The sequence below is a fragment of the Bombina bombina genome, chromosome 6 (genome assembly GCF_027579735.1).
Source record: "Bombina bombina isolate aBomBom1 chromosome 6, aBomBom1.pri, whole genome shotgun sequence".
NCBI lineage: Eukaryota > Metazoa > Chordata > Amphibia > Anura > Bombinatoridae > Bombina > Bombina bombina.
Window position 1 is genome coordinate 877,031,160 of NC_069504.1, and position 16,938 is coordinate 877,048,097.

Below are 16,938 nucleotides of genomic sequence, written 5' to 3' on the forward strand. Positions count from 1 at the left end.
TGAAAACGGTGCAGATCAACACGGATATCAAGTAAATCCGTTTTTGGAGTAGGGATAAATGATAAACCCTTGTTAAGAAGTGAAAGCTCAGCATCAGACAAATTCCGTGTATTCTTAGAAAACCTGCCCTTTTTATTGTAAGTAGTTTCATTTTTCCCATACAACCATCTGTAAACCTTTCTGTCTCTGTAGTCATTCTCGACCGTGTTATATTTTTTATTTTTAAATGTCAGTAATTCCTGTTTGTATTTGGAAACCTGTGTTGCCAATTTATTCAACCAGTCAGTCTCAGAGTCATTACTTAATATATGTAGGAGTTTGTCTTTAATGAGTGTAATATCATTTTTCACTATCGTTTTTAATCTAGATACTTCTTCAATTACCAAAAGCATTAGGTCATGTGAGCATTTATTTAGGATTCCGCACCAGCGCCTGCAGAAATCCATATTAATCCTACCTAAGGTTGGAATATTTTTAACTCTGAAACCCCTTGGTATAAACTTTTCTTTATGGTATTTTGAAAGATATACTGCATGAAGGTAGTAATCAACCTCTTTCTTTTCTAAATGTAATAATTTATGATAAATATTAAGTGGGGTCTCACCTTTCGTCTCATCCAACTCCTGCATGTCAGCCTCGCACCTGATGCGGAGTGCATCATCATCCGTATATGCAAAATCTTCTATTGCCTCATAAGGATCCTCTTGGGATAACATCATGGTGGCAGTCTCTGTATTCATATCCCTATTTATAACACACTGCAGAATAAAGTAACAGCCAATCCCCAAAAGAGTACCGTAGATAGGGCTTTGCTGGACTGTTATAATGAATGCCCAAAATAATATCCACAAGTCACATCCAGGAATCTTGAAAGATCCCACTTGAAAGGGCCAAATAGACCCAATTGGGTGCAAGATCCAAAGAGATAACAATATTTACAAGAAAGATCAGCACTCACCAATGTAACAACCACTCGAATGCACGGCCAAGATAAATGTAAACAAAAGTAGAAGCATAGAGACAAGACCTGGTGTTGATCCCTGTAGTCCCACGCCACAAAAGCCAGCACACGAGATTTAAGCAACACACCTTCCTTTAATACAAAGCATAACGTTTCAGCTCCCACTGGAGCCTTGTTCACATGCAATAATTCATCACGATAGATCAGGCATATTACAACATACACAAGAAAAACCCTTATATACCCCCACCCACCAATCGGAAAGCCACATAAAAAACCGCCAAATACAAAGCTAATTGATACAGCTGTGTGTCAAGCGTGTCAAACCTGGACCGCAAGCCAAAATGCGTGTCCATGGTAACCTGCTCGTGGGTATAATGCTACTGCGCATGCGCGCTTGACGGAATAATGCGCGCGTACGCAGTGACGACATGGCGTCAGAACTGGTTGTCATGGTAACCCCAAGCAACATATGCTAGAACAGCGGAACACCACGCTACTAAAGAGAAATAATGTATATACGTCAACGCATTCATGTATGGGCACCAGGGCAACACAGCGCATTACACACCTCATTAAACTAAAGATCTAATATTGATCGATGCCATAAACATATGTTAATAGACGTATGCCTAGTAAATGATAAGAACAGGTCAGAATAACTATAGGATACACAAAAAAAAAAAAAAAAGTGAATTACATCCGATTGGACAGTGAAATTAACTTATTTATATCAATTTTAAAACATGTTGTTTTACTAATTGCTAGCCACTTATATGGTTATGAGTATCAGATCTATTACTTAAATGGGCTATATCATGCCACTAGTATATTCCAATTAGGAATTAAAAGTAATTTAGATCATTCATATATTTATCAAAAGCACATAGTGACTAACAAGAGAAAAACTAAAATATATATACACAAAATTTTGCAGCGTGTATCTAGGGTATGGTAGGAACGTCAATAATGAGATGAGAAGAGACCCACAGTCATTTATAGAAGCAACTATAGTCAATGGACATATTTAAGCCACGAGGTGCTATAGTGTCAAGTCGGTAGATCCACCGTGATTCCATTTTTAGTAGAGCCTTGGCTCGATCTCCCCCACGTCTATTTTTCGGTACGTGGTCAATTAGAATGGTTCTCAATGAAGAGATAGAATGTCCAGCTTGTGCACAGTGGCGTGCCACCGGTTGGTCAGAGGTGCCTTTTTCCAAAGCCAATGCGTTGACGTATATACATTATTTCTCTTTAGTAGCGTGGTGTTCCGCTGTTCTAGCATATGTTGCTTGGGGTTACCATGACAACCAGTTCTGACGCCATGTCGTCATTATTCATTATTCCGTCAAGCGCGCATGCGCAGTAGCATTATACCCACGAGCAGGTTACCATGGACACGCATTTTGGCTTGCGGTCCAGGTTTGACACGCTTGACACACAGCTGTATCAATTAGCTTTGTATTTGGCGGTTTTTTATGTGGCTTTCCGATTGGTGGGTGGGGGTATATAAGGGTTTTTCTTGTGTATGTTGTAATATGCCTGATCTATCGTGATGAATTATTGCATGTGAACAAGGCTCCAGTGGGAGCTGAAACGTTATGCTTTGTATTAAAGGAAGGTGTGTTGCTTAAATCTCGTGTGCTGGCTTTTGTGGCGTGGGACTACAGGGATCAACACCAGGTCTTGTCTCTATGCTTCTACTTTTGTTTACATTTATCTTGGCCGTGCATTCGAGTGGTTGTTACATTGGTGAGTGCTGATCTTTCTTGTAAATATTGTTATCTCTTTGGATCTTGCACCCAATTGGGTCTATTTGGCCCTTTCAAGTGGGATCTTTCAAGATTCCTGGATGTGACTTGTGGATATTATTTTGGGCATTCATTATAACAGTCCAGCAAAGCCCTATCTACGGTACTCTTTTGGGGATTGGCTGTTACTTTATTCTGCAGTGTGTTATAAATAGGGATATGAATACAGAGACTGCCACCATGATGTTATCCCAAGAGGATCCTTATGAGGCAATAGAAGATTTTGCATATACGGATGATGATGCACTCCGCATCAGGTGCGAGGCTGACATGCAGGAGTTGGATGAGACGAAAGGTGAGACCCCACTTAATATTTATCATAAATTATTACATTTAGAAAAGAAAGAGGTTGATTACTACCTTCATGCAGTATATCTTTCAAAATACCATAAAGAAAAGTTTATACCAAGGGGTTTCAGAGTTAAAAATATTCCAACCTTAGGTAGGATTAATATGGATTTCTGCAGGCGCTGGTGCGGAATCCTAAATAAATGCTCACATGACCTAATGCTTTTGGTAATTGAAGAAGTATCTAGATTAAAAACGATAGTGAAAAATGATATTACACTCATTAAAGACAAACTCCTACATATATTAAGTAATGACTCTGAGACTGACTGGTTGAATAAATTGGCAACGCAGGTTTCCAAATACAAACAGGAATTACTGACATTTAAAAATAAAAAATATAACACGGTCGAGAATGACTACAGAGACAGAAAGGTTTACAGATGGTTGTATGGGAAAAATGAAACTACTTACAATAAAAAGGGCAGGTTTTCTAAGAATACACGGAATTTGTCTGATGCTGAGCTTTCACTTCTTAACAAGGGTTTATCATTTATCCCTACTCCAAAAACGGATTTACTTGATATCCGTGTTGATCTGCACCGTTTTCAACGGCAACTAAAACTCAAAGAGTTTTTTAAAAATAGTGTTGAGTATGAACCTAAACCATTTAAAGTTAGGAGCTCTTTTGAACCTCCTATTACTCACCCAACGATTAAAACATTCACACGTATGGTCAACACGGACATCAGTGCGAGTCAATCTCATTTGAACAATACATATGATAATCTCACCACAATGGAAAGAAGTGCTTTAAAAACTCTAACTGACGATAGCACCATTGTGATTAGACAAGCCGACAAGGGCGGTGCCATTGTGGTATTAGATTATCATATGTATAGATGTGAAGCACTCAGACAATTAGAAGATGGTATAACCTACCGAAAGTTGTCATTTAATCCTACCACCAAATTTAAAGAACAGGTTGACAAACTCTTGTGTATGTCTTTGGATGCAGGGTTTATTGATGAGAACACCTTTGGTTATCTAACGGTTGCGAACCCTATTAGTCCTATTTTGTATTTATTGCCCAAAATACACAAGAGTATGGTTAACCCACCAGGTCGTCCAATAGTATCGGCGAGGGGCTCGCTTCTCCAGCCTCTCGCTGAATACATTGATCACTTCCTGCAACCTGTTGTCCAATCGACTGATTCCTACCTGAGGGACTCTTCTGAACTTATACATCTTCTATCCCAGATGAATGATATACAGGTGGGTGACATTTTAGTCACATTGGATGTTGTGAATTTATACACCATTATCCCTCATTCACATGGGATGGAGATGGTCAGGAGAATCCTATCAGGTAATTCTTACTACTGTGGCCCACCAGTGGAGTTCTTGTTGGAGCTTTTGGAGCTCTGCTTAGCAAAAAACTACTTCCGATTTGAGAACACCTTTTATTTGCAAGTACTTGGAACAGCCATGGGGTCTAACATGGCCCCTTCCTATGCAAATATATATATGTCGATGTATGAACGGGAGCATATCTTTTTTGCTGAGCGGGGCTCCATCAGGTTCTTCAAGCGCTACATTGATGATGTGTTCATGATATGGAGGGGTGACAAAGAGTCTTTAACCTCTTGGTTTAATAATCTTAATAGTCTTGATTCTACTGTACGGTTCAAGATGGACTGTAATGACAAAGGTATCCATTTTTTGGACCTTGAGATCTATAAGAAAGATACACCATCTGGCATTAGACTCTTCACAACACTATATAACAAACCTACTGACAAAAACTCAACTTTACACTATAATAGTTTTCATCCATCCTTTCAAAAAAAGGGGGTAAGCTCATCTCAACTCCTGCGTGTTGTACGCAATAACACCGAGGAGACCCACAAGAAGGCTCAACTAGAAGCAATGGCACAAAAATTTATCGACAGAGGCTATCCTAAATCGCTGATTAAAGAACAAGGTGATAAAGCATTAGCACTCAGCCAACAATCATTGCTAACAAAACCACTCAAGCCGGTCGAACAACGGATGAATTTCATTACTACGTACACCCCAGCTTCACGAAGAGTACAAGACATAATTAAGCAACACTGGCCGATTGTGTCAACTGACACCACATTACCATTTGGAGTAACACCGCCGCCAAGATTGGTGTATAAGAGGGCGCGCAATCTTCGTGATATACTGATGAAGACTGATCCCATTACTAGTTACCAAAGTCAAACTTGGTTACCCCCTAAGAAGAAGGGATGTTATAGATGTGGAAATTGCATCACTTGTAATGGAATGATCATTGGAAATAAGTTTCATCACCCACACACAAATCAAACCTTCCAGATACGTCATCGGCTCACTTGCACTTCGGATTATGTTATTTATGTGATCATTTGCCCATGTTCACTGTATTATGTGGGCAAAACAATCACATCATTTAGAGAGAGGTTGGCCAACCATAAGACAGCCATTCGATTGGCTTTGGAAAAAGGCACCTCTGACCAACCGGTGGCACGCCACTGTGCACAAGCTGGACATTCTATCTCTTCATTGAGAACCATTCTAATTGACCACGTACCGAAAAATAGACGTGGGGGAGATCGAGCCAAGGCTCTACTAAAAATGGAATCACGGTGGATCTACCGACTTGACACTATAGCACCTCGTGGCTTAAATATGTCCATTGACTATAGTTGCTTCTATAAATGACTGTGGGTCTCTTCTCATCTCATTATTGACGTTCCTACCATACCCTAGATACACGCTGCAAAATTTTGTGTATATATATTTTAGTTTTTCTCTTGTTAGTCACTATGTGCTTTTGATAAATATATGAATGATCTAAATTACTTTTAATTCCTAATTGGAATATACTAGTGGCATGATATAGCCCATTTAAGTAATAGATCTGATACTCATAACCATATAAGTGGCTAGCAATTAGTAAAACAACATGTTTTAAAATTGATATAAATAAGTTAATTTCACTGTCCAATCGGATGTAATTCACTTTTTTTTTTTTTTTTGTGTATCCTATAGTTATTCTGACCTGTTCTTATCATTTACTAGGCATACGTCTATTAACATATGTTTATGGCATCGATCAATATTAGATCTTTAGTTTAATGAGGTGTGTAATGCGCTGTGTTGCCCTGGTGCCCATACATGAATGCGTTGACGTATATACATTATTTCTCTTTAGTAGCGTGGTGTTCCGCTGTTCTAGCATATGTTGCTTGGGGTTACCATGACAACCAGTTCTGACGCCATGTCGTCACTGCGTACGCGCGCATTATTCCGTCAAGCGCGCATGCGCAGTAGCATTATACCCACGAGCAGGTTACCATGGACACGCATTTTGGCTTGCGGTCCAGGTTTGACACGCTTGACACACAGCTGTATCAATTAGCTTTGTATTTGGCGGTTTTTTATGTGGCTTTCCGATTGGTGGGTGGGGGTATATAAGGGTTTTTCTTGTGTATGTTGTAATATGCCTGATCTATCGTGATGAATTATTGCATGTGAACAAGGCTCCAGTGGGAGCTGAAACGTTATGCTTTGTATTAAAGGAAGGTGTGTTGCTTAAATCTCGTGTGCTGGCTTTTGTGGCGTGGGACTACAGGGATCAACACCAGGTCTTGTCTCTATGCTTCTACTTTTGTTTACATTTATCTTGGCCGTGCATTCGAGTGGTTGTTACATTGGTGAGTGCTGATCTTTCTTGTAAATATATATATATATATATATATATATATATATATATATATATATATATATATATATATAAATATATATTTTTTTTTTCTATATCATTTTAGGTATTGCAAATTCTAATATGTTATGCGGCAAAGGGCATTATAAGGCTCAGGCCCTGACATTGCAGTAGTAAATATTTTCATATTGTAAGCAATATAATATAGGGACTTTGCAAATCATTCTGTCAGTTTGTCTATAAACTAAGCATATAGAACATAGTGTCTCAGAGTTCCATCCTTCAGGATGGAGACTATCTGGACAATTCTTCCATTGATCCATGAGGGTCAAATTATGACTACCGTGAACTTAAAGGATGCATATCATTATATTCATATCCACAGAGATCATCACCAGTTCCTAAGGTTTGCCTTTCTGGACCGACACTTTCAGTTTGTGGCTCTTCCGTTCGGGATGGCCACGGCACCCAGGATTTTCACGAAGGTTCTAGGGTTTCTGCTGGTGGTTCTCAGACCATGGGCATTGCAGTGGCGCCTTATCTGGACGATATCCTGATCCAGGCGTCTTATCAGCTGACAAAGTTTCATACCAAAATTGTTCTATCCTTTCTAAGGACTCACGGGTGGAAGGTGAATCTAGAAAAGAGTTTGCTAGTTCCACAGACAAGGGTTCCTTTCCTGGGAACTCTAATAGACTCTCTATCCATGATTTTTTTTTTTGACGGAAGTCAGAAAGTTAAAGATTCTGAATACATGCCGATCCCTTCAGTCCAATCCTCGGCCATCAGTGGCTCAGTGCATGTAGGTAATTGGATTGATGGTGGCGGCAATGGACATCATTCCATTTGCTTGTTTTCATCTCAGACCTCTACAACTGAGCATGCTCAGGCAGTGGAATGGAGATTATGCAAATTTGTCTCCTCAGATCTGGATCAGGAGACAAGAGACTCTCTTCTTTGATGGGTGATAGTGACAACAGACGCCAGTCTACTAGGATGGGGTGCAGTCTGGAATTCCCTGAAGGCTCAGGGTGTGTGGACTCGGTCGGAATCTCTACTTCCAATCAATATTCTGGAGTTGAGAGCAATATTCAATGCACTTCAAGCTTGGCCTCAGTTGGCCTCGATAAAATTCATCCGATTCCAGTCGGACAACATCACGACTGTGGCTTACATCAATCATCAGGGAGGAACAAGGAGTTCCTTAGCGATGACAGAAGTATCCAAGATAATTTGGTGGGCGGAGGCTCACTCTTGTTATCTGTCAGCAATTTACATCCCAGGAGTAGACAACTGGGAAGCGGATTTTTTGAGCAGACAGACGTTTCATCCGGGGGGAATGGGAACTCCATCTGGAGATCTTTGCCACCCTGATTCTCAGATGGGGCAGGCCGGAGCTGGATCTTATGGTATCTCGTCAGAATGCCAAGCTCCCGAGATACGGATCCAGGTCCAGGGATCCTCAGGCCGAACTGATAGATGCCTTGGCAGTGCCTTGGTCGTTCAACCTAGCTTATGTGTTTCCACCGTTTGCTCTCCTTCCCCGGGTGATTGCTCGGATCAAACAGGAGAGGGCTTCAGTGATTCTCATCGCTCCTGCGTGACCTCGCAGGACTTGGTATGCCGATCTGGTGGACATGTCCTCTCTGCCACCGTGGAAGCTTCGATTGAGGCAGGACCTTCTCATTCAGGGACCCTTCCATCATCCGAATCTAATTTCTCTGCAGCTGACTGCTTGAAGATTGAATGCTTGATTTTTATCTAAGCGAGGGTTCTCTGATTCGGTTATTGATACCGGCCCGTAAGCCTGTTACTAGAAAGATTTACCATAAGATATGGCATAAATATCTTTATTGGTGCAAATCCAAGGGCTACTCATGGAGTAAGATCAGGATTCCTAGGATTTTGTCCTTTCTCCAAGAAGGATTGGAGAAAGGGTTATCAGCAAGTTCCTTAAAAGGACAGATTTCTGCTTTATCTATTTTGTTACACAAACGTCTGGCAGATATTCCAGATGTTCAATCCTTTTGTCAGGCTCTGACTAGAATCAGGCCTGTGTTTAGACCTATTGCTCCTCCTTGGAGTTTGAATTTAGTTCTTAAGGTTCTTCAAGGGGTTCCGTTTGAACCTATGCATTCCATAGATATTAAGTTATTATCTTGGAAGGTTTTGTTTTTGGTTGCTCTTTCTTCTGCTTGCAGAGTTTCTGAGCTTTCAGCATTACAATGTGATTCCCCTTACCTTATTTTTCATTCCGATAAGGTAGTATTGCGTACCAAACCTGGTTTTCTACCTAAGGTTGTTTCCAATAAAAATATTAATCAGGAAATTATTGTTCCTTCATTGTGTCCTAATCCTCCTTCTAAGAAGGAGCGTCTGTTACATAACTTGGACGTGGTCTGTACTCTGAAGTTTTACTTGCAGGCGACTAAAGAATATCGTCAATCATCTTCATTATTTGTTGTCTTTTCTGGGAAACGTAGGGGTCAGAAAGCTACGGCTACCTCTCTTTCTGGCTGAAGAGTATCATCCGTTTGGCATATGAGACTGCTGGACAGCAGCCTCCTGAAAGAATTACAGCTCATTCTACTAGGGCTGTGACTTCCTCATGGGCATTTAAAAATGATGCTTCCGTTGAACAGATTTGCAAGGCTGCAACTTGGTCGTCTCTTCACACTTATTCCAAATTTTACAAATTTGAAACTTTTTCCTCGTCCGAGGCTTTTTTTGGGAGAAAGGTTCTTCAAGCAGTGGTGCCTTCCGTTTAGGTATCTGTCTTGTCCCTCCCTTTCATCCGTGTCCTTTAGCTTTGGTATTGTATCCCATAAGTAAGGATGAAATCTGTGGACTCGTCATATCTTGTAAAAGAAAAGGAAATTTATGCTTACCTGATAAATTTATTTCTTTTACGATATGACGAGTCCACGGCCCACCCTGTCAATTTTTAAGACGGGTGTTTGTTGTTAAACTTCAGTCACCTCTGCACCTTGGCTTTTCCTTTCTCTTCCTAACTTCGGTCGAATGACTGGAGTGGGAGGGAAGTGAGGAGCTATATATATATACAGCTCTGCTGTGGTGCTCTTTGCCTCCTCCTCCTGACCAGGAGGCAATATCCCATAAGTAAGGATGAAATCTGTGGACATATCGTAAAAGAAATAAATTTCTCAGGTAAGCATAAATTTACTTTTTCAGACTCCTAACCAAGCCCCATATTGCCAGATGTATACACGCGTTTACAGACTCCTGTTTATGTTATCTGTCTCTTCATATGCAGGGAAGGTGGGGAGTGTCTGCTCTTTTTGTTTACCAAGCCCCTTTTTAGTGGGTGTCCCAGACTACATCAACAATGTTAAACTGGGAGGGGATTCAGCTCTTTTTGAAATTGCCCAAAAAATACCCCCCCCCCCCCCCCCAAACTAACACTAAAGCCCAAATAGGTACTCATGGTTTCAGAAGTCCGGTGGAGAAGGTCTTCATCCAGGCAGGTCCATCATCTTCATCCACAGCAAAGGCGGCACTGAGAGAGGAGGTCCGGAGTGATCTTCCCAGATGTGGCGATCCTCAGCGGTGGTCATCTGTGGCGGTCCTTCGCAGCATGAAGGCTCCTCTTCATCCGATGTCCGTCGTATACTTAATATTAAATGCAAGGTACCGCAATCAATTTGGGGTACCTTGCATTCCTATTGGCTGAATTTTTCAAAACGGCCAATAGGATTAGAGCTACTGAAATCCTATTGGCTGTTCAAATCAGCCAATAAGATTTCAATAGTTCTTATCCTATTGGTTAATTTTGAAAATTTCATGAGGATGCGTGCGCAACTGGCGACACCGGACGTGTTACAAACGTGATTATAGTATAGATAGATTTCCATGTGTGAATATTTGATTGTAATCTCTCTTTATTTTTCCAGGTATTTCCAATCCCAAGCAACAAAAAGATTCAGCCAAGAATTTTACCTTTGATTATTCTTACTGGTCACACACTACTGTGAGTATTTTGACTGTTTCTTACACTTCTTTGTACATCTGAATGTTCAGAAAATATTACAATACTCGGGGGGGGGGAAAAAGGCATGCTATGTCACTACTGGACAATAATATGCAAATAGTGATAATTACTTGATCCTTTTGTCAGATCTAAAGGGATATTCCAGCCAAAATTGGAAACCACATGGGTGCATTTAGGTATAGAACAGAAGCAATTTTGTAATACACATGCATTAGCAAAAATGCTTCTAATAAAAGCTATAGCTGTTTTAAAAGTGTATTTAAGTATGCACCGTGCACCAGCATTTTAAACACAGAACTTGCTCAGAGAGCCTAAGGTGCTTGTACCATCTAGTATTGACTCAATTTGTTAATTGCTGACATGATACAAGCCCCAGGGATGATCTGAGCAGCTGCAGTATTTAAAATTCTGGTGCAGTGAGAATATCTATCTATGCTGCACATGCAGAGAAAAATGTTAACACTAAAACGGTGATAACTTTTACTAGAAGCATTTTTGAGAATATATTTATATTGCAAATATGTTTCTATTTAAATATGTAATTAATCTATGTGCATTTAAATTTTGACTGGAATGTCCCTTTAACTACCAGCTCCGATACCAAGAGACTAGTAGCAAAGGGCACATAAGATTCTCTAAAGCTATCTGGTCTGGCAAGACTCTTATGTTTAAAGTTTTTTTTTTTATTGAAGCATTAATATACATTATAAATCACATACATCATAGAGTGCAACACAATTTCCTGTGTCAAGACACAAGGTGAACAACTTTTTAGACATTTCCAGGTGATACACCACAATCTTCAATATGCATTAACATTTTTCATATAAAACCTTACTAGCTCGAGCTAGTGGGGGAAAGGGGAGGGTGGGGGAGGATAACCTCCATTAATCTAAGGACACCTAATATTGATCTATCGTCTTGTCTTTACTATATAATAAATCATGACACAACAACAACTAGAACCTCAGGACAATACTCAATTATTTTGCTCAGCCCTACTTATCCAGTAGTACCATATCTTGTTAATTAGGTCTCTGTTGTTTAGAATACCCGCTGCAGACTCATACCTATATATATGTGTGCTGAAGTTTGTTGTAGATCTCCAACCATGGGGGGGCGCCTATTTTCCAATATTTTGCATTACAGGTCCTTGTGACCGTGCATAAGATTCTAATAAAGATGTTAAGGTGTCTATAAAATCTCTTTATATGTTTGTGTAGCAGTGCTTGCTGAACAGTGAAAGCAAACTCCTCATCTAGTAGTTGACTAATGAAATCTGATAGCCGTCTCCACACCCCTCACACCTCAACACATTCCCACCACATATGCTTGTAGGAGCCCACTTCCCCACAACCCCTATAACATAAGTTGTTCCCTTGTGGATACATATGGGAAGTCCTAACTAGTGTTAAATACCATCTAAATATAGTCTTCATCATGTTTTCCTGGAGGTCTGCACTCACAAGGCCTCTGTCCGCAGAGTGGAATAATTCCTCCCATTCCTGAACCTCCCTAGATACATTTAACTCTTTCCCACGCTATCATAATAGGGTTTTTTATTTTGTTCGGGTAGGACTGCAGAGCCACAATTATTCTAGATATAGAATGCTTAGCTCTACCACAACCAGCACCACACATCTCCAGAACTGTAGACACCTTACTTGGAATTTTTTTTTTTTTTTAAAGGTTTGCAGGGAGGAGTTTATTTTTAGGTATAGATACCAGTGTAACTTGTCCGGCAGTAATTTTGCCTGTAATTCGGAAAATGGAAGAAGTCTCTCATTCTCTAAGATATCCGCCACCCCTGGCAAGACTCTTTTAAAGGGAAAGTCTACACAATTTTTTTTTTTTTTACTGTTTAAACGGATAGATAATGCCTTTACTACCCATTCCCCAGCTTTGCACAACCTACATTGTTAGATTAATATATGTTTATAACATTTAAAGCTCTAAATGTCTGCCTATTTTAAAGGCTCTATTGACAGCCTCTTAATCACATGCTTTTGTATTTGCTTTTCACAACAGGAGACTGATTATAGTTCATGTGAGCCATATAAATAAGTTCCCGGGTGTGAACTCATTGGCCTAGATTACGAGATGTGCGCTAGGGTTAAAAAGCAGCGTTAAGAGGTCCTAACGCTGCTTTTTAACGCCCGCTGGTATTACGAGTCTTGTAGGTACAGGTGTACCGCTCACTTTTTTGGCCAGACTCGGAAATACCGCAAAACCACTTACGTCAATTGCGTATCCTATATTTTCAATGGGACTTGCATAGCGCCGGTATTACGAGTCTGACCAAAAGTGAGCGGTAAACCCTCTCCTGTCAAGCCTGGTACCGCATTTAAAAGTCAGTAGTTAAGAGTTTTACACTACAACGCCGTAGCATAAAACTCTTAACTAAAGTGCTAAAAAGTACACTAACACCCATAAACTCCCTATTAACCCCTAAACCGAGCCCCCCCCCCACATCTCAAACACTAAAATAAATTTTTTTAACCCCTAATCTGCCGAACCGGACATCGCCGCCACTATAATAAACATATTAACCCCTAAACCGCTGCACTCCTGCATAGCAAGCACTAGTTAAATATTATTAACCCCTAATCTGCCGTCCCCAACATCGCCGCCACTATAATAAATGTATTAACCCCTAATCCTAAATCTAACCCTAACACCCCCTAACTTTAATATATTACAATAAATCTAAATAAAATACTATCATTAACTAAATAATTTAAAACTAAATCCTTACCTGTAAAATAAACCCTAAGCTAGCTACAATGTAACTATTAGTTATATTGTAGCCATCTTAGGGTTTATTTTATAGTTAAGTATTTAGTTTTAAATAGGAATTATAGATGGATGAAGATAGAAGATGTCGCCTGGATGAAGACTTCTGCCCGTCTGGAGGACCACTTCTGCCTGTTTGGATGACCACTTCTGCCCGGTTGGGTGAAGACGACTCCCGGTAAGGTGATCTTCAAGGGGGTTAGTGTTAGCTTTTTTTAAAGGGGGGATTTGATGGGTTTTAGAGTAGGGTTGGGTGGTTGGTTGGTGGGTTTTAATGTTGGTGGGGGGGGGGGTTATTTGTACTTTTTTTTTTTTTTTTTTTTTACAGGTAAAAGTGCTGATTACTTTGGGGCAATGCCCCGCAAAAGGCCCTTTTAAGGGCTATTTGTAATTTAGTGTAGGGTAGGGCTTTTTTATTTTGGGGGGCTTGTTTTTGTTAGGGGGATTAGATTAGGTGTAATTAGTTTAAAAATCTTGTAATTTCTTTATTATGTTCTGTAATTTACTGTTTGTTTTTGTACTTTAATTTTTTTTTAATTGTATTTAATTTAGGTAATTAATTTAATTGTAGTGTAGTGTTAGGTGTAATTGTAACTTAGGTTAGGTTTTATTTACAGGTCAATTTTATTTTAACTAGGTAGTTATTAAATAGTTAATAACTATTTAGTAACTATTCTACCTAGTTAAAATAAATACAAAGTTGCCTGTAAAATAAAAATAAACCCTAAGCTAGCTACAATGTAACTATTAGTTATATTGTAGCTATCTTAGGGTTTATTTTATAGGTAAGTATTTAGTTTTAAATAGGAATTATTTAGTTAATTGTAGTAATTTTATTTAGATTTATTTTAATTATATTTAAGTTAGGGGGTGTTAGGGTTAGACTTAGGTTTAGGGGTTAATAACTTTATTATAGTGGCGGCGACATTGGGGGCGGCAGATTAGGGGTTAATAAATGTAGGTAGGTTGCGGCAACATTGGGGGAGGCAGCGTAGGGGTTCATAAGTATAATGTAGGTGGCGGCGGTGGTGTCCGGAGTGGCAGATTAGGGGTTAATAATATAATGCAGGTGTCTGCGATGTCGGGGCGGCAGATTAGGGGTTCATGTTACGGTGTTAGGTGTAGACATAAAAAGTATTTCCCAATAGGGGCTGTGTTAGGAGCTTTACGCTGCTTTTTTGCAGGTGTTAAGTTTTTTTCAGCTGGCTCTCCCCCATTGATTCCTATGGGGAAATTGTGCACGAGCACGTTTTAACAGCTCACCGCTAATGAAAGCAGCGCTGGTATTGAGGTGCGATGTGGAGCAAAATTTTGCTCTACGCTCACTTTTTTGCGGCTAACGCCAGGTTTGTAAAAACCCGTAATACCAGCGCTGTCTGTAAGTGAGCGGTAAGCATAAACTGCTCATTAGCACCGCACAGCTTCTAACGCAAAACTCGTAATCTAGGCGATTGTTATTTAAGAGTTAGCACAACACAGTACTAAATGCAACTCAATAGATTTTAAATAGTCACAGTCATGTGATCAGGGGGCTGTCAGAAGATGCTTAGATACAAGGTAATCACAGAGGTAAAAAGTGTATTAATATAATTGTGTTGGTTATGCAAAACTGGGGAATAGGTAATAAAGGGATTATCTATCTTTTAAAACAATAGACTGTCCCATTTAAAAAGCGTTGTCAGTATTACGAGGATTGTCAGGAATTGTTTTTTTTTACATTGGGGTCTGTGTATATAATTAAGGGGAGTTCACTAATTGCTTTATGTGAAGGAGAGACACTTACTTTACAAACTAATGCTCAGTACTTTGTATGCCATTACTAAGTAGTGTTTCTTTCACTGACCTTGCCACTTGTGTGTTTCTCCATTTCCTTGCTTTTGATCTCTTTGAAACCTTAGCACTTGCTGTATCTTTAAAGGGATATTCTAGTCAAAATTACACTTTCATGATTCAGATAGATCATGCCATTTTAAGCAACTTTCTAATTTACTAATATTATACATTTTCTTTCTTATGACATGGTGAGTCCACGGATCATCATCAATTACTGTTGGGAATATCACTCATGGCTAGCAGGAGGAGGCAAAGAGCACCACAGCAAAGCTGTTAAATATCACTTCCTACCCACAATCCACCTGTCATTCTCTTTGCCTCTAGTGCAAGGAGGAGGTGAAGTAATTGGGTGCCCTGATTAAGATTCTTCTATCAAGATTTTTTTGTTTTGAAGTCAGGGCAGGATTGCTCTGATCTTCATTCACAACTGGGTATAGCTGTACTCCACGTTAGTCTCTTCAGGAGGGCTGTGGTGGCTTTTTAAAGCAGTTGGGAACTTGTGAGGTGGGCCTCACTGTGTTTTCCTAACAGATTGCTGCCCTATGTCAGAATACCAGAGTAGGCTTACTCTGTCATAACTTTTTTCCACAGGTCTCTGTGAGAAATGGCATCCTCTCATGCCGGGTGTACTGTCCTCCTGCCGGACAGCTAGATGTGCAGGTGCCTTGTTGTCTCTAGGGAGGAGGCTGGCACTGAAGAGGTTAACTCTAAAATGCACTTTATTGGGACAATAATCCTTTTATAAAGAATGTTTTCTGGCAGGGAGCAGGCACTGATCTTGTGACTTCTGAGACTGGGATTATTCCTTTTGAATCTTAAGAGTATATATCCTAATTTATTTTTATGGGCTGTAGCTTAGCAGAAACTGTTTTTGGACGTTATGCTTTTGTAGAGAAATAAATTTATCTTCATCTCAATCGGGCTGCCCCTGAGTCCAGCAGCGGACTCAGCCCGCTCTGCACTACAGTCAGTGTTTAACTGTTTGAAAGACTTTAGATGCTCAGTTGTTCATAGTGCTTTTCACGCTAAGGAACCTATTACAGGAGACCCCTTTATTTCAAAAGCTATAGTTTAAGGAAATAAGACTATGCGACTGTCTCTTTGGGACAGGAAGGGGTCATAAGCACTTGTAATCGTGCCTCATTCTAAACTGTGCTAGATACGCCATTGCATTTTCATGGCGGGACAGAAGCGTGCGCTTTCTCTCTGTGCTCGGTGTGCCCTAGCAGGACACGTGACCTCTCCTCTGGTTTTAATATCCAGCGGAGACAGTTTCTGTTGTATTTGTGATGGCGGTATTACGATTGCCTGCCTTTTCTCTAATATTCATAATTTTGAGGCACTCACAGATTATGCGGCACATTGTTGTTGGCGGGTCACGGACCAGATTCTCCGCCGGAGCCTTGATTTCTCAGGAGTCGGCTAGCGGAGTGACGTCTCTTTTATAATGGTTCTCTACTCAGGAGACCTGCCTTGGCAACTTTAAATTAGATCTAATGTAATTTCTTCAGTT

At 40.0% G+C, this 16,938-nt stretch overlaps 1 protein-coding gene across 2 annotated transcripts in view; it reads left to right on the forward strand.

The window, feature by feature from the left end:
• Positions 1-16,938, forward strand: part of KIF1C (kinesin family member 1C) — a 154,860-nt gene that overhangs the window by 24,171 nt on the left and 113,751 nt on the right. For both annotated transcript variants that reach the window (XM_053718354.1, XM_053718352.1), the window contains one exon: positions 10,702-10,778. In XM_053718354.1, the coding sequence (XP_053574329.1) occupies positions 10,702-10,778 (77 nt within the window). The remainder of the gene's footprint in view (positions 1-10,701; positions 10,779-16,938) is intronic.